This window comes from Callionymus lyra, chromosome 16, assembly GCF_982586985.1.
Source record: "Callionymus lyra chromosome 16, fCalLyr1.hap1.1, whole genome shotgun sequence".
Taxonomy (NCBI): Eukaryota; Metazoa; Chordata; class Actinopteri; order Syngnathiformes; family Callionymidae; genus Callionymus; species Callionymus lyra.
Genome location: NC_141833.1, coordinates 18,927,994 through 18,945,686, shown reverse-complemented (window position 1 = coordinate 18,945,686; position 17,693 = coordinate 18,927,994). Strand labels below are relative to the sequence as shown.

General features: G+C 44.5%; 1 protein-coding gene across 3 annotated transcripts in view; it reads right to left on the bottom strand.

The window, feature by feature from the left end:
- Window positions 1–1,750: 1,750 nt before the first annotated feature.
- ankrd12 (ankyrin repeat domain 12) overlaps window positions 1,751–17,693 on the bottom strand; it is a 36,857-nt gene continuing 20,914 nt past the window's right edge. Inside the window, exons 3-13 of one of the 3 annotated variants that reach the window (XM_087810881.1) lie at window positions 14,142–14,292; window positions 12,405–12,476; window positions 11,885–12,025; window positions 9,853–10,056; window positions 9,648–9,790; window positions 8,675–8,822; window positions 3,765–7,789; window positions 3,560–3,658; window positions 3,083–3,226; window positions 2,911–3,009; window positions 1,751–2,065 (exon numbers count right to left, since the gene is read on the bottom strand). In XM_087810881.1, coding sequence (XP_087667007.1) covers window positions 1,880–2,065; window positions 2,911–3,009; window positions 3,083–3,226; window positions 3,560–3,658; window positions 3,765–7,789; window positions 8,675–8,822; window positions 9,648–9,790; window positions 9,853–10,056; window positions 11,885–12,025; window positions 12,405–12,476; window positions 14,142–14,292 — 5,412 coding nt within the window. In that variant the 3' untranslated portion in view covers window positions 1,751–1,879. The remainder of the gene's footprint in view (window positions 2,066–2,910; window positions 3,010–3,082; window positions 3,227–3,559; window positions 3,659–3,764; window positions 7,790–8,674; window positions 8,823–9,647; window positions 9,791–9,852; window positions 10,057–11,884; window positions 12,026–12,404; window positions 12,477–14,141; window positions 14,293–17,693) is intronic. The other 2 variants (XM_087810882.1, XM_087810883.1) reach the window with 2 other exon arrangements.

Genomic DNA, 17,693 nt, shown 5'->3' with positions numbered 1-17,693 from the left:
TATTTGTTCTTTTTGGAGACTGTTTTTGTTGCTCAAAATAAATATAAAGTAGCTTATTTAGCTTTGTAAAAAAAAATCTTGTTTTTGAATGTGGCCCTTGTGACGAATAAATAGATAAAAACGATCAACAGTAAATGTTTCTGAAGGTCAATGATTTTATTATTTAACTCGTTCAAGTCATGAAGATCGTTTAATTACTTTTATTTTATTTGTTATTCACAATAAAAAAAACATCAATTTAAGCTTATTTAGCTTTATATTATGATGTCACTTTAACTTTTATTGTTGTTCGTTTCATTTTGCAGTTGTTGTAAGAAGAAATATGTCGTAAATTAATTTATAAAAGTAAAAAAAAAATGAATGCGAAATAATATGTGAAATTACAGCTTTTTTTCCAATCCTTTTTTAAATTTTCCCGTCACGTTAAAGCGAGATATGGGGTTTATTTAAAAAATAATTAATTGAATACCTTGTTACAGACAAGATTCACAGTAGTTTGATTTCCTGCCATAGAAACGTTGGATATTAGAAAAGTACTAAAATGTTATTTATTAATACGTTTATATAGTTACTGGGTAATTTACATGTTTAAATAAAAACAAATGATAGAAGGAAACAAAGAAGGGACTCAACAGAAGGTAATATCGTAAGCTTTTAGGAAAATAATTGTAAATACGTTTTTATTTATATACACATTTCCGTGTATTTAATTTCCTCTCGCCGTGTAAATATCGATTGAAACGCAGTTCGGTTTATTATTATACTTTTATTTTCTGTCTTTGTCGATAATTTTCAAGTAGAAAGTAGAAAGTTACATTTTCCAATCTTCTCTTTTTAAAGATCACATTTACGGCACTGCTCGCATTCCAGTCAAGCAGACAGCGCCATCGTGTGGATTAAGTAAACAACTGCAATTCAAAAATAATTTTACATTTTTTATTTCTCTTTAATTATTTTCAACGTAAACTTAGATTTTAACCGTTTTATTTCTCGAGTGTTTTGTGAACAAAGTTGTGATGAAAATAATAAAGTGTAATCTTAAGAAGTCAAACACTGCAAGGTTGTAATTTCACAACAAATAAAATTTATTCAATTATATATTACAAATATGTACAAGTCATGTAACAAGTAAATATTAAAATAGACATTTTTAGATCGTTCAAAAGGCATTGTGTTGAAAAAATAGGTTTTGTTGTGATCTCACGTCGAAACTGTAAAAGTTCAGTTTCCTCCTCCTCGGAACCAACGACAGACTCAAGTGCACGAGACGAGGATGGACGCGACACACGAGGAGATGGCGGAGGATGGCGGGGGGGCGAGGGGTCAGGGGTCAGGGAGGAGGGAGGAGGGGGGACACTTCACGAGTGAGTGCACGGAACAGCGGGAGGAGGAGGAGAGAAAGGCGTGCAGGAGCGAGGGAGGAGCCGCGGAGGATGAGGAGGGAAAATCAACACAACAAAAGCAAACACATGCTTAAGAGCTTAAGCGACACCAACGGTAACGTCACACACAAGAGGACACGCCATAGAAAAACAACTTTGGTCCATTGAACATGAGACGGAACGAGGTTTACAATCAAAATATCTATTCCTTTTTGTCTTTACAGGTTTAAAACAATAATTACATGGTATTTACAAATGCACAGTTTATGTATAAAATAAGTTAAAAAATTAAGAGCACAGTCTGTACACAACGTGTCGACACCAAACCATTGAAATCTCTTGGATGTGTGACCCTGACGAGGGTCCGGCTCCCGCCCCCCCTCGCCCCCGACCCGCCGTGAGTGGGTCCTGGAAGTGCCCCGGTGGGGGGGTGACACGGTGGGGTGTCTTAAGTGCTCCTTCTGTCGCCACATTCGTAAGTGCTCGGCGCGTCGAGCTCATATGGGGGTGAGGTCGAAGTCGTCGTTGACCTCCACCAGGGGGATGTAGAACTCGGGGATCTCGAAGATGCTGGTGGACTTGTAGGTGGCCGGCTCCAGCTCCTGCAGCTTCAGCTGCCACTCCAGGCGCTGCACGGCGTTGAGCGCCGCCGCCTCGTGCTGCTGCCGCATCAGGAGGCACGTCTGCGGACACCAGCGCAGGTTTGGACCAGAAATCACTCCCTCTAGTGGGCGCCAGTGGCATCACAAGGCAATAATATATATATAATAGTTTGTTGATTGAAAGGTTCAATTTGTCTTTTTTAAACCATTGATTTAACATGAAAAAAAGAGTTTTACATTCTTATTAAAATAATTGTAAAATAAAATGTCCAAAAATAATATTTCAAATTTCATAGCCTTTTAAATTCATTTATAAAAATGGCATAATAGTGACTCCGGACAATAATGTAGTCATGTGACCGTGGATCGGTCGAGTAGATCGGTGCTCGTTTAGTAATGTCTGGTGTCACTATTAAACCAACATTTTATGTTGAATTTAAATGACTACGAATTAAAAAAAATATTTAATTTAAAACTTATTTTTAAATTATTGGAATATAGAAAATGATATGAAAATGCATTGATTTAGAAAATTTCTCAATGTTCAAAATTAACTTCCGACAGATTTACATTCAACCTTTTAATGATATTAATGTTTGATTACGAGAAAATAATTCAATGCTCGAAAAAAAACAACAACATTTCAATGAGTTTCAACGTTTGAAATAAACAAGTTGAATATAAAAATAAAACCTTGTCTGTAGATTTTGAAGCTGTTGTTGCAAAATGTTTGATTATAGAAATTAACAAATTAAATTAGAGGAAAATTCTTAAATTCTTAAAATAATTAATCATTTTAACTAATTCATATCCAGATGTTACTGCTAAACTTTCATACAGTCACTGAATATGTATATCAAGATGTAAACGTGTTATCACTTCCAACCACTAGGGGGCAGCAAACCTCTACACCAACAAATCCTCACCTTGAGTTTGTCGAACTTGGAGTCGACGTCTTGTAACCAAGACATGAACTGTCGGGCGTTGAATCTGTCCCTCACCGACGTCTTCCCGTCTTCGCTCTGCTAAAGACGTGAGGGTCAGAAAAAGATTTTTAGCAAACATCTGCGACGTCGTCGTCGTCTCCCGCCGACTCACCTGCACCTCCTGCGGCATGTTGTACACCTCGGCGTCCAGCAGGACCGTGCAGGCGCTGAAGGGCAGCGTCTGATTGGCTAGTGTTCTCGCCGCCCTGTAGTGGACGCGCAGCACTTCCTGCTCGTTGGAAACGATCAGCTTCTCCTGCGAGGACCACAAGGGACGCCGGTGAGACGCGGAGACGCCGTAGAGGAGTCACTTATGGTGCCAACTCCCATGATGCCGTTCTACACACGGCTCTAGGAAGCGGCTGATTGGTCGCTTCAATATTTACACGATATGATGCAACGTCTAAAGTCATCGTTCGGCTGGGCGGCAAAGCATTATGGGAGTCGTTTCAGTTGCTGTTACAGAGAGTAACGCATGCAAAGTTGAGTTTATATGGTAACTATTATGCAGGTTTCGTTAAAATGCAGAGGTTTTCACAATGTATCCCACATGATGGACGAGGGACCAGATGGTACTTAGCGCTCGTACCCGTTCGATGCTGTGCTGCAGGCGCAGCTTCATGCGGACGACCTCCTGCTGCTTGAACATTTCCTTCAGCTGATCCGGCAGCGACGGAGGCGGAGTTATCTGGAGGAAGACGACACCAGACCATTAAATTACATTTAAAAATGTCGATATAATAGTTGAAATCACTAAAAAATAAAAATAAAATATTGATTTTCATTAGCCTCACCGTGGGGATGCAGAGTTTGCTCAAGGGGTTCCCGTCCAGGAGGTAGGAGCCGTTGAAGGTCACGTACTCGTCGTAGTACTGCGGCGGCTGCGGCGCCACGCTGCACAGGACCTTGCGCTTCTCCTCGATCTTCCTCCGGATGTGCAGGAACTCGTAGTAGGGGTTGGCTCGCTCCGTCTGGTACGGCTCGATCTCCTCCAGCTTCACGGCGTCCACGATGGCGGCGAGCGACTGGTGGCCGAGGTGCTCCTTCTCCGGCTGCATGGCGGCGCTCAGCGGGTGCGCCGACACCCGCAGCATCTTCCTCTTGCGCGGGTGCGGCACGTGCAGGTGGTCCGCCTCCTCCTCGGACGAGCGGATCTTGATCCTGGTCCCGGAGGAGTCCGACTCCTGGTCGCCGGACTGCGGCGAGGAGCTTCCCGACGTGGTGTTGCTGCTGCTGACGTCCGTCTGGAGCGACTGCTGGGCCGAGGGCAGGTGCTGGTCTTCGGGGGGAGCGCACTCGGACCTCTCCTCGGCCGGCGTCACCTCCATGGGCTCGGAGGGAGGTTCTGGAAAGCCCGTGGATTCCTCCTCGGGGGGCGGCGCCGCTGCGACGGAGCTCTCCGTGTCCTGCACAGTCATCTCCTCGTCCTCGGCTTCCTTCGGGGCGTCGGGAGCGTTGACCTCCGTGACCTCTGGTGTGCCCTTGGACTCCATGTCGACGCCTCCCTGGGGCGGCTCTGCTGCCGCCGGAGCGAGAAGGTCCGGGCCGCTCGGGGTCGTCTCCTCCGCCTGCAGGACCTCGCACGGATCGCTGCCTTTTTGCTCCACGACCTCCACGTCCTGCGCTTCTGCCGTCACGTCAGCAGGTGGCGCCGCACACGACTCCGTCGGCTGCGACGTCTCCACGAGTGAAGACGGAAGATCCGTCTTTGTCGCTTCCGTCGAGTCCGTCGGGAGTGACGCCGGGACGTTGACGGGACCCTCGACTTTCACGGGTTCCGCTTGGACGAGGTTCTGATGGGTCGACTCGGGCGGAGCGACGCTCGATGCGGACTGAGCGGGTTTGAGGTTCTGAACCGGATCCTCTATCGCTGCTGGTGTGGTCGGGCAGATCATGGGCGCCTCCTCAGGCTCTGGGTTCTTCTGCGGCTCCTCAGCTGCCACCGCCGCCTCCTTCTTCTTCGGCTCCTCCTCCTTCGCCGCCGTCGTGGTCGTCTTAGGAACGTCGTCCACCAGGACCTCGGCGGGCGAGTTGGCGTCCTCGTCCAGGATGGCTCTGAGGCACGGGGACTCGTGTCTGGCCGCCGACGGCGTCCGGCCGGACGGGTCCGGGAGACAGTCCTTGTCCAGCAGGGACGGGGATCTGGTGGCCTGGATGACCAGGGACGACTGCAGGAACGCCGACTGCATATCCGAGGACTCCAGGTGCAGGTCCGAGTCGTACTCGGCCGGTCTGGGCGTCAGCGTGGCCTGGCAGGAGTCCTCGGAGCTGGCCACGGACACCAGGGACACCGACCGGGACATGAACCCGCAGCGGTCGCCCTCGGGCCGCGGCGACCTGGTGAGGCAGTTTTCCACGGCGGAGATCACCTTCAGACTCTTCCCGTCCAGGGACAGGGTCCTGGGACTGGCCCCGTCCTTCACGGGCTTCTCCCTGGCGTGGGCTTCCGTGGCCTCGGAGCTCTTGGAGCGCAGAAGCTCTTTGCTCAGACACACGTCCGCCTTGGTCCGGTCCTTGGGGGGCTTGGACTTCCCGGGCTCGGCGGGCGGCCTCTGCTTCAGCCGCTCGCGCTCCTTCTGCTTGATCTTCTCCAGGTGCTTGCGGTGCCACTGCTCGATCTCCTGGTCCTTCATGCTCAGCATGCGCTCGAAGCTGGTCTGCATCAGGTCGTCGTTCACCAGGCGCTTCTCCTTGGGCTTCGAGTCCCGCGACGACAGCGACGACTTCGTCTTGGCGTCCGAGTCGCTCGACTTGGACTTGCCCACCTTGGCCTGCTGGGGGCGCTCCTTGTGCCGCTCCTTGTGTCGGTCGGAATCGCGGTCCCGCTCCCGCCGGTCCTTCTCCGGGGTCCTGGTGACCTCCTCCTTGGTCTTCAGGGAGGAACTCTTGTCGGACTGATGGCTCTTCTTCTCCTCCAGCAGCGACTTGAGATTGGAGCCGGACGACAGGTTCCCGTCGCGGATCTTATCTTTCCTCCTCCTCTCGCACTCCTTCTCCCTGGAGCGCTCACTCTTGCCGTGATCTGCCATCTTCTCGACGGGCCTCCCCTTCTTGTCGGAGCTGCTCCGGTCCCGGTCCCTGTGATCGACGCTGCACTCCCTCTCCTGCCGCTCCTTATCGGAGCGTCTGTCCATCTTATCTTTGCTCTTCCTGCCGTCGTCGTGCTTCCTCGCCGCGGATAAGGATTTGGGTTTCTCGCTCTCCTTGTAGTTTTTATCTCCGGGCGAGTGGGAGGAGAGGATCCCGGCTCGCTCTTTTTCCTTCCAGCGATCCACCGAATTCTGTGACTCAGCTCTTTCCGAGTGCTCGGTTTTCACCTTCTTTTCCCTGTCCGCATGCTTTCTTTCCATTTTCTCCAAATCCCTCTCTTTTCCCGGAGGCCTCTTGTCCGGCCTCTCGCACGAGCCCTTCTCCGGCGGCTCCAGCTGTTCGTGATCAGCTGCGACGGCGCTCACAGGTTTCTCCTCCGTCTCCTCTTTCAGGCTCTGCAGCGGCGGCTCCTCTGGAGTCCGGCCCTCGGACCTCTCGTCACGCTCGCTCTGCTTCCAATCCTTGGGCTTCTCCTCCTTACAAGCCGAGTCCTTCCGCTCCTTCTTCGCCGGCTTGTCTCGCTCGTCTCGCTGCCGCTTCTCCTTCCCGCTCGAGTGCTTCTCCCGGGAGTTCCTGTCGTCCTTGAAGGCTGACGGGTCGGCCGTCCTCTGGCCGGCGTCCTCGCCGTCCTTCTTGGCCGAGTCGTCGGTGTCGTCGCTCTTGAAGAAGTTCTCCTTCCAGAACTCTCGGTCGAACTCCAGATTCCTGTGGCCGTCCTTCCGGGCCTCCTTCTGCTTGTGGCGGCTGCGCTCCGCCTCGTGCTCCCGCCTGTGTTTGTCCTTCTCCTTGTGTTTGAGTTTGTGTTTCTTGACGACTTTGCCGTCCGGGTCCTGTTTCCGCGAGGCGGCGTCGGCGCCGTCCACGCCGTCCTTGCACGGGCTGGAGCGCCCGTCGTCGCCGTCCAGCGCGGCGTGCGAGTCCCTCTGCTGGTGCTTGCTCTTCTCCTTGTGCTTGCAACCTTTGGTGCTGGATCCCTCCGTGCAGAAGTCTCCGTCCGTGTAGTGGTTGAACTTCTCCGCGGCGTCGCTGACGGGGATCTTAGTATTTTCCTGCTTGAGCGGCGTCTGCTTGTCGCTCAGGCTGTGGTTCAGTTTGGGGGATTTGATGGACGACAGGTGGAACAGGTGGACGGACGAGTCGTCCTTGGGGCTGAACGACATCTTGAAGGAATCCTCCTCGCGGCCCTTCTCCGAGGTCTCGGACACGATGGACAGGACCAGCGTCTTGCTGTTCTCCTTCCCGTCCTCCTGGTTCTCCTTGTTCTTGATCTGGCTCTTGTTCTTCTTCTTGAGTTTGCCCTTCTGCTCGCCGTCCTTCTTGGGCCTCGCATCAACCTTGAAGCTCTCCGAGCTCTGGGAACACGTGGGCGAGTTCCTTCTCTCCGATATGCTTTCCATCTCGTCGCTGGACGTGTCCGAGGCGCACTGGACCCGAGGAGCTTTCGGCCTTTTGGGTTTGGAGGCGGAGTCTTTGCAGCTGGGTTTGGCAGCCACGTTGTTGCGCTCCTTCTCCTTCTCCTTCTCCTTCAGCTCTCGCCGCAGGATGTGTCTGTCGTTCAGGGCTTTGCTCAGATCCTCCTCTTCCTCCTCGTCCTTGAACTCGTACTCGTCCAGGCCCACGATGGAGGAGGATTTGGTCGAGGGTTTCCCGTCGTAGTCCTTCTCCGTGTCGGAGTCTTCCATGTTGTCGTCGATGCTGGAGGGATTCACCGATGGCGGATCCTCCGACTCTGCAGGCGAGACACGGGAAGCAAACGGGGTTTAGATATTTATAGTGTTATATCATTTATATATGTCCGGATCAAACCAACACTAGATAAAAGTGCAAAAAACTCTAGATCAATTAACAATTAAATGGTTAGATTTTACATTTTAAATGTGGAAATTTGGAAATGTTTTTGTATTTTAATAATTTATTGAAGTTATTTGATTAATCAATTTAAATGTTTAATTTGTTTTTTATTTTTGAATTATTAAATAAAAAAATAAAAAAAATTCAAATATATATATTTTTAACATGGTTTGAATACCAATAATTTCCCTAAATATTTAATTTCTAAATTCAGCATTTTTTATTCATCGCTTTTTAAATTCAATAAAAGTATATTATAATAATAAGCGAGTCATTTTTATTTGTAAAGGTACACTAGAGCCACCAGACAATATTTAATTTACAAGGCTTCAAATAAAATGTATAATTAATAACTTTATTTATTTATTGTAATAGGAATATTAAACTATGTGGGGGGGGAATAAGAAAGAACATCGTGTTCACATTGTCTTGTTCATTTTAAAAAATAGTCACATTTTATTTAATCCAATTATTAAAAAGACGAATTGAATCTTTCAATATATTAAAAACAAAAAACCCACTAAAAACAATAACCTCAATACATGTCAAACAAGGTTCTGTTAAGAAGAAGTTATTTTAGTGGCCAGTGAAACATTCTAATGTGTATAGTAGTATAGTATAGTGTGTACAGATCAAATACTTAACGCAGGATAAACATGCACATAAAAAACAACAATAAATGTCATTATAAAGATACAGTGTTGGCTGTAAAATAACGCGCACAGGTTAAATCGAGGATGTATAAGATCAAGAGAGATGTTACCTGAGGAACTGTCCTCTGGCTCTGAAAGCGCCAACTCTCCCTTCAACAGCTGCTCCAGTTCCTGAGAGTCGGCGACGTCCACCGGTCGCTCGCCGCGCTTGTTGGCCTGGAAGGCGTCGCCGCCGTGCCTCAGTAGCAGCTTCACGATCTGCGACGGCAACATGTCATCGGTCAACTCGGTGTCTTCATCTTGGACTTTGAAAGGTGTCGACTTAAACCAGTGCATGGAAGAATATCAGCGTCATCAGAATATCGAACAGTTGAATTTAACCTTTTAAATGTTGAAACTTTCTTTAATGAAATGTTCTTTTTAAGTAGTTCATTATAATTTAAAATAATTCAATTCAATTGTTTGTATATTAAGGTTGGGTTACTTGCTTTTATAAAAACTATTGAATACAAAAATTAATAATTCTTACAAATAGAGTTGAATAGTCCAATACAAATAATGAATAAAATAATATGTCCAAATTCAATAGGTTTTAATTCGTAGCCTTTTAAATTCAATATAAAAAGTGCGGTATGGTGAGTACAGAGCTACTTGACTGAACTTTCAGCCAATCATGTGACATGTAGATGATCATGTGACCACTTTTTTTATAATGAATTTAAAAGGCTATGAATAAAAACCAATGAATATAGTAAGAGTTATTTTGGTATAACTAGAATAAGAATATTAAACCATGTAAAAGAAAATGTCATTCATTTCGAAATATTAAATAAAAAAAAAAACTAAACTACTAAATAAAAACAAATTGAACTTTTCCCATATAGAAATAATGGAATGAAATTATTTAAATAAATGTAATGCTTAAAAAACAACAACAATACAATAAAAATAATCAAAGAGTCAACATTAAATTCAATATTCTGATGATAAATTTCCATACGAGTGCACCAGGACTATCAGAAAGTCATGACCCTGGCTCCTTGGCAGAGGTATGCACTCTCTGTGTGCTTCTCTGGTCCTTACGTCGGTGTGTCCACTGCTGGAGGCGTCGTGCAGCGGCGTGTCGTCGTCCAGACCCTGAGTGTTGACCTCGGCTCCTGCTGCGATCAAGACCTTGGCCACGTCGTAGTACCCCAGATTGCAGGCCTCGTGCAGAGGCGTCCAACCTGCCCGACACAGAAGCCACGTTAGACAACGAGACGAACGAAAAGTCCCGAGGATGTCTCACCTGCGAAGTCCTTGACGTTGACGTCGGCGCCGAGGCTGATGAGCTCCTTGACCTGCTTGGCGTCCCCGCGGATGGCCGCCATGTGCAGGGGGGTCTCGCCCCGCTCGTTCCTCTTGTTGACCTTATCCTTCTGCCGTGACGAGGCGCTGCTGGGGACTCGCTTCTGCACCGGGGTGGTCTGTGACGGGTGGCTCGGGGTGGAATCTGTCCAAAGAGGAAGAGACTCTGGTGAGAAACTGATCGTCGCAGGGAGTCATTCCAGTCTCTCCGTTCATAAACCCCCCATGGAATCCACAAACTCTTGCTTATTTCTAGCTTTTGTTAAACTGAACCACCAGAGTTCTTTCAAGACAAACACTTTCAAAACAATCCCTGCATCATCTTGTATCGCCCTCCATTTCTTACTCATCTTAAAGCCAAATGTGATGCTAATAACATAAAATAAATCCCTCTTAATTTCCCTAAAACATGAAACCATTATAGTCGTGTACGGATTCGCTCGTTTAATTCACATAAAGAAGAACTTGGTGCAGATCGCACTCTCTCTCAAGATGCAAATCAAAACAGTCAAAAATTATTTATTTTTCTGATTCTGAATTTTAACGGTTCAGCTGCTTATCGTCATTCTAACATTAACAGTCAATTAGCCATTTTATTTTAGATTTGTATCAAAAGTTAATTCACATTTTTAATTGCTTTTTCCTTAGAAAATGGAAGAGTTGTTTTAATCATATATAAATGTCCTTCAATAGTATTTATATTTCCCAGTTTATCATTTTCTTAACATTTATTTATTATATTAACTAAAAAAATTCATAAACATCTCTAAAGATAAGAAAATAACTCATTTTTAAGCTGCAAATAGACTTTGATGACGATAAACCTTCTTGAACCTTTAATAGTTAAATGGTTTTTTTTTTTATAAAAGATAACAAGACTAACAAAAACTGCAACTGAAAGTTCAATTAAATACAAGTCATTATATAACAATGGATGCAAAAACATGTTTCAATGACCTAAATGCATTTTACTTTCAAAAGGGGAGGAAACATTCCTCATGCAAAGAAAGAGTCAAAGGTCAACTTCTGGCCACCACGGGCTACACTTCAGCCCAAATTGAAACCTTTTAACTACATGTAAAATACTTCAATGCTGATTTTTGTTCAGTGGATTCTTCTAATTTCTCCATTACTGATGTGACCCGTTAGACAAAGCATAGATTCCCAGCTGCACAGGGCGAGAGGCCGAGCCGCCTCAACCCCATCATGCACAAGAAACACTTCCGACTGGACGACATGGAGCCACTTATTATAGCGTCTCACTGGGGTGAAGGAACAGGTGGACGGGGGAACAGCGTATAATAAGTGACCACTGCTAACAAGTGCCGACCATAACAACACGCTTTAATGCTTTCTGCTCAGACGGAGAGATAATGAGCTCGTGGAGGTGAAGTCTCACCACAGCGAGAGATTTATATCAAGATAAGCTCATTTATAAACCAAAAACAACAGAATTAGACCAGGTTTAGACAGGAAGCCTGTAAAAAGATTTTAACAAGTGTAATTAAACCAATAAAACCAAGCTGAGCGTGTATTTCATCGTACATTGTAATGTAAAATCATAAATCCACTTACTAAACAAGATTATAACTTAATTAAGTTAATTTTTATTCTAACAGACGATGCCTTACATCGTTTTTAAATGCCCTCTATTCCAGATTAATGGTTTTCTTTAGGGTGATTAATTATAACTGTCTGAACGGTGTTTTCTTTTTAACCAACATTAGTCTGTGACTCAACATTTTTGTTGTGTTTTTTTATTGTTTGTTTTATAGTTTTATTTTTGTTTGAATATGTTAAAAGACTTTCATGTGTAAAGATTCTTTTAAGTGACGTTTACTCATAAAATAAACTTGTGAAAATGAGTGAAACTCAAATTCTATAACATTTATTTTGACTGTCAAACTGGTCCTTGGTGGAGAAAAAGTTTGGGGGAACAAGATGAATCCTCGTCATGCGATTTCAGGACCAACCTGGGCTGTTGGCGGTCATCTGCATCAGCAGAGCCATCTGCTTGCGCTCGGACAGCGGGTACCCGAACAACAGGGTGGAGGACTTGGACTTCTTCCCGCCGGACTCCTTCTTCACCCTCTTCTTGTCCGGCCCATCCTTGTCTGAGGAGAGAGAGCGACAGAGACGGATCAGGGGGAGCGACCGGAGCGACGGTGACTTGGAAGCAGAGGTTTGAATGTTAGTTTCCTCCTCCCTTGTATCCGTGCAACACCAGATAACAAGTCCGAGGTCTGAGAAAAAAGGGGGGAAAGAAAAGGCGGCGTTTCCTAGAGAGAGCCTTAAAACCCCGGGGGGCCCACCGTGGTAGCTGACCGGCTACTAAAGTAGACATGCGTGAGCTGCGGCAGATGCAGGTTTGGAAAACATAAAAAAAACACACGTGCAGGTGAGTGAGTGAGTGTCGGTGTGTGTGTGTGTGTGTTTACGACAGGCCCGGCAGCACCGGTGCAAGACGCCGAGGATCGGGGCTGCAGCGATTACCTGCGTATATCCTGCAGGGAGGCACTAATCTCTCTCCCCAGGTCTCACTGGACTGGCCTGGGTCTGAGTCATCTACAGTGCAAAGCAGAGGAGGATGGGGGGGAGGGAGGGAGGGGAGGAGAGAGCCAGGAGGGGGTGAAAGGGTGAGAAAGCACTGCGTTAACGCTCACTCTCTCACCCCGCTCGTCTCACATGAAGCACACACACATTTATGAATCACGACGAGAGGGTTTTTTCGTCTCCCGTCCTCCTCCAGAAACACTTATGGAAATCTTTCATTTCAGCCGCCGCAGCGTAATTACACCGCGGCTACGCTAACGTTAAATTGGAGAGTCGGACGACACGGGACCACACAGGAGGACGTAAACACGGGGCGGCGGCAGACGAGACGCCGTGGATGTGTGTCGCGAACCTTCGGGGGAGGATGAACCTGAACTGTAAATACGAGCAGCACTGCAGCAACGTTTCCCCGTCGGCCCCTTAACTGCCCGACGCCTTCCCACTGACGCAGCTATACCTACGACCTCGGGGGCCTTTTAACCGTTATCTTATATTGAAAAACTGTCAAGCAACACTTTTATTTTGTGCTTACGTTTAGCTCATCTAGTAACATATAATTATAAGCGATAACGGGACCGTTTCTTGACTCACAAACTAAAAAAAGGGATAACATACTGTAAATTTGACGAAATTGCGAGGAAGTAACTCAATAACCCTCTCAGCAATGGTGACCTGAACAGCTCCCGCAATGCTTTGCCGCCCAGCCAATCAATCGCAACCATCAACGGTATTGAGGCGACCAAAAGTACCATCACTCAAAAGAGCAGGCTGTAGAAAAAGTACTTTTGTTGGCACCATAAGTAAGACGGTAACGGTTATACGTTCTGTGGGTGTTTTTAAATCTGTTTAAATCCATCAGTTATTTGTAACAGCGTGACAATGACGACGACCTTTACTATTCCAGGCTGCAACTCCATACAATATATTTCAATATGCAGTAATGTAAAAAAAAAACACAACAACAACAACTGTGAAACGGACCACCCTTAACACTTTAAATAAAGTTCTTTAACATTTTAGTCATGCTTGTTTTGTTCATATTTTTCAATTGCATAAATACATGTTCTTAATTATCTTGTATCTGGTATTTACATGCATTTATTTCCCCCCACATTAGTATTTTTACTACAGATGTGAGTTAGGATCCCAGATCTGTGACCCCTTAATACTTTTTTTAATCAACTCATAGAAGTAAAAAATAAACATGTATCCCCATCAATCAATCATATTCCAACAGTAAAGGTGTTTAAAGAGATTTCAGACCAAAGTATAAATCAAAAATCAACAGCAACATGTCGAAGTTCACTGTACAGTACAATCGTCAGTCAAAATATAATAGTTAAACTACCCTGTCCAATATCACAGAAATGTTTTCGGGTATATTCCATGCAGAGGAAAGTACTTTAAAAGGTATATCCCACCATTTTGTTTAAAGACGACCTTGACGACTTGTCCTACACAGTGTTGATGTAGTTTATCTTATATATAGATATTTCAGACTCTTAATATTGAAAAAAAAAACCAAAACATTTTATCTGCCAAGGAACGAGTCGAACTCAACGACCTCATAATCCCACACTACAGGCTCGACTCCGAGACCACCAGGGGGCAGTGCAAGGTCATGGCGGCGTGCCAGCAGCGTGTCTGTGGGAGGAGGAGCACAAAAGAAGTCCTCACCAGTGTCGGAGTCGCGCTCCTCCGTCTGGGGCGAGCTGGCGGTGAAGGAGAGCTTCCGCTTCATGGAAGACTTGACTTTCCCTTCCTTTCCCAGCAGGTCGCTCCGGTCCAGCTTGGGAGTCTTGGTGAAGGGGGACAACTTGTCTTTGCTCTGCGGGACACGAGGGAGACACGGGCGTCAACAGACAGGTGTGGCCAACACGGGGTTACACATGCGTGTAAACATGCGTGATGGAGGCGTCTCGCGTGGAAACAAAGAATGCCGAGCGAAGGAAGGAGCTCGGATTTCCACACAAGTTTAACACCAGGGTAGAGTAGTTTTACAGAATTTGACTCTCAGGTTAATCCCAAGAAAAACAGGTTTGCAGCAACAACAACAAAAAAAAGGTCCATTTCTGTACGACTCTCACAAGTGTGATGGGAAGCAGATACTTAACGTCCTATAAATGATGACCTTTGCCCAGATATTTAAACGCTGAAACAGAAGCTCGCATCAATCCTCAGTATTCCACGGAGAGATTTATAACCAACGATAACTGTGTCGACAAACATCCGATCTAGACCGAGTTATACAACTCAGTTTCCAGTGCAGGCGTCAAAACTTCCATTTTAGTTGCTTTAAATCAAGTCACACAATTAACAATGAAGTCTTTTTTTGTGAATATTGTACTAGGAAAGTATTTGAAACTACAATTTCAGTTTCAGATCAGAAAATAAACAAATAAAACCAAGCTTAAACAGGAAAGAAACATAAATGGCTGGTTCAAAGATCAGCAAAAAAATGAATGTTATCTAAACACCTTATATCTGTTTAAATGTACTGTTTTGACATATTTTCATTTCGTTATAGCAAAATGTATAAATATAAATACATATTTTTGAAAGGACTACCCGAACCCCCCACTAAATAACAAAAACGTTTATTCCAAGTACGTTTTAAATTACTTATTTTCCACCTTTTACTTGAATATATTAGCTTTATTAGAGTAACAATACTCTTAGTGCCAGGGGTCAACTTCAGGGGTCAACTTCAGGTGGTCTAATACTGACCAAAGCATGACACGGCAGCTTCAGATTTGGAAGAATTTATCCGATTTATCTGGATGGTTAAACCCGGTCAACAGTTTGAGCAACAAATCATCTTGTTCTTTCTCTTTATTTCTCTTCGTTCTTGTTCTTATTTTCATGAATAATTGCTGTATTGCTGCGTCTACTTGGAAAAAACAATTTCCCAAAGGAGACCTCCTGAGGGATCAATAAAGTTCTACCTACCTACCTAAATGTATCCGATGACCCCAGAACTGAGATCAGAGAGAAGTATACTACATATACTATAATTAAATTAAAAAAATAAAACCACTTCCACTTAAGATCAGTTCAAGATAAATCCTCAACTACTATTTATATTGTTTGCAGATGACCTTCCACATTTATGTTCTTTTCAGTCAAAAATCACACTGACAATGAAACCACATGAAGTCAGTGTGCAGACAGAATTCCAGGGATATTAAGAGCAGAAATACAGAGAGACGAGCAGCAACAAAAAGAAAAAGATGCTGGCTGTGCCAGGTAAACTGCAGCACTGCCTTTACATCAGAAATATCCCGCTGTTGCGTTTGCCAACTCCAGTTTCCTGGCACTTGCTCTCTGATCTGCAGCAGAATCTTTCCAATGCCAGCGGTTACTCGTGAGCTTTGGTGCAGTCAAATATATTTTCTGGCAGCGGGAAAGCGTCTGCAGTGTGATGCCGCTTTGATCTGTCGAACACAAATGTGCCAGCTTTGGGGAGGAAAGAAGGAAAAAAAAAAAGAAACCTCAGGAATTCTGATGTGAAGTGCTTGAAAACGCAGCAGAAAAATATTTGACCCTCTTACTTGAAGACGTGTAGTTATTGAAAAAACAGGCAGAAGTAAAGAAAAAAAAAAAAGTGTTGCAGCTGGAGTTGTGAACGTCGGCTAAGCAGAGAAACATGTCGTTTAAACTGAATTAAATGCATCGAAATACAGATGCAAAGAGAAGCAGCAGCGCCGAGTGAAGTGGTCAATTTCTGGAGGCATTGTCAAGAATCTGACGATACAAATCACGATATATAGTGATACTGTAGTAACAAGTATATATTTGTAGTATTGTCGAGTACTTGACTCTGGTGTTGTAGAATTTACAGACCACATGACGAAGTCCTAACTGCTTTCATTTGTTTTCAAACCAAAATATGTCCAAACATAACTTTAAAAGCTGCTGGAGTCGACTGTATCCTCTCGTCCTCAGTCATCGTCGGGATCTTGCTGGATTTCATTGTTCCTTTAGCGTCAAAGGATGTAATGACTTGCTACCATCGAGAGGAAATTTAATTGCAAAACGTAAATGAACGACGATAATAAGTTTATTCGTAATTATATATAATATATATAATATATAATATAAGCCATAAAAGAACTATGATATAAAATTTGATTTGAAAGTAAATAAAATCGACGGTGCTGTTGAAAATCAATACGTAATCCTGAAAAAATTACAATATTTAAATTATCGAAATTTCCTTACACCCTCTACTGCCTTTTCAAACGCTTATCGTTTATCTTTAAAAATAAACCAAAGAAAGTATATATTGACAACAACATCGTGACCAAAATAATCATTGCAATATATTGCTGTATTTGTACGTCGACCAGGAAATTGAACACGGGCGAGGAGGCCGGAGACGATCGATGTGATCTTGAGCAGAGTTTTCAACAGAAGGTCACGACGGGCGAGTCGAACAAAAGTGAACACATGCAACGGCTTCTAAGAGAGAGGAGCAGAAGTGGCACATGTGGCTGAAACTCCTTGACGATCAGCGAGTGTGTGTGAGTGTGTGTGTGTGTGTGTGTATGTGTGTGTGCGACAAATGCACGTCTCAATCTTTGCTGGCCGTGACTCAGCATGAGTCATCGTTTTGACACGGATATACAAAAACACACGGGCGGAACGAAGCGCATTTCACATGGTTCGACTTTTGTTTAGGTTCGATTATAAATACTGTTAAAAAACATGAAGATAAAAAAACCTTCTGATCTCTTAATGATGCTATCAATTTAAATAGTGACAGAATCAACGAATATGGTTAAACTACAACAGTCTGAACACGTTGGTAAACAAAGTAAGCTGGTATTTTTCACGTTTTTAAGCAGCAACAAAACAAAAAAAAGCACTTGGACATTTGCAGCTTTCAGCAAGTATTTCTCTTTTATTCATGATGAAGAGCAGTTTAAGTTGAATCGCTTTCATAAGAGGGACAAGAGCAGCCTTGGAACTTGACTGGACGCAGTGAGTTTACAGTTGGATTTGTTATTCCCATTTAATTTTGCACCAATGAGACGCAGTGTTGGTTCTTGCTGAGAAGATGCTAATAGATTCAAAACAACTACACCAAACATAACACAATCAATGCTACTAACTATTATTATATTAACTTTATAACCCCAGGTAACCTAAGTATTAGAAGACATGTTCAAGACAACACTTGTCTTTGATGCCAACTGTACTTATAACTTCATTTTAAATAATTTAAAA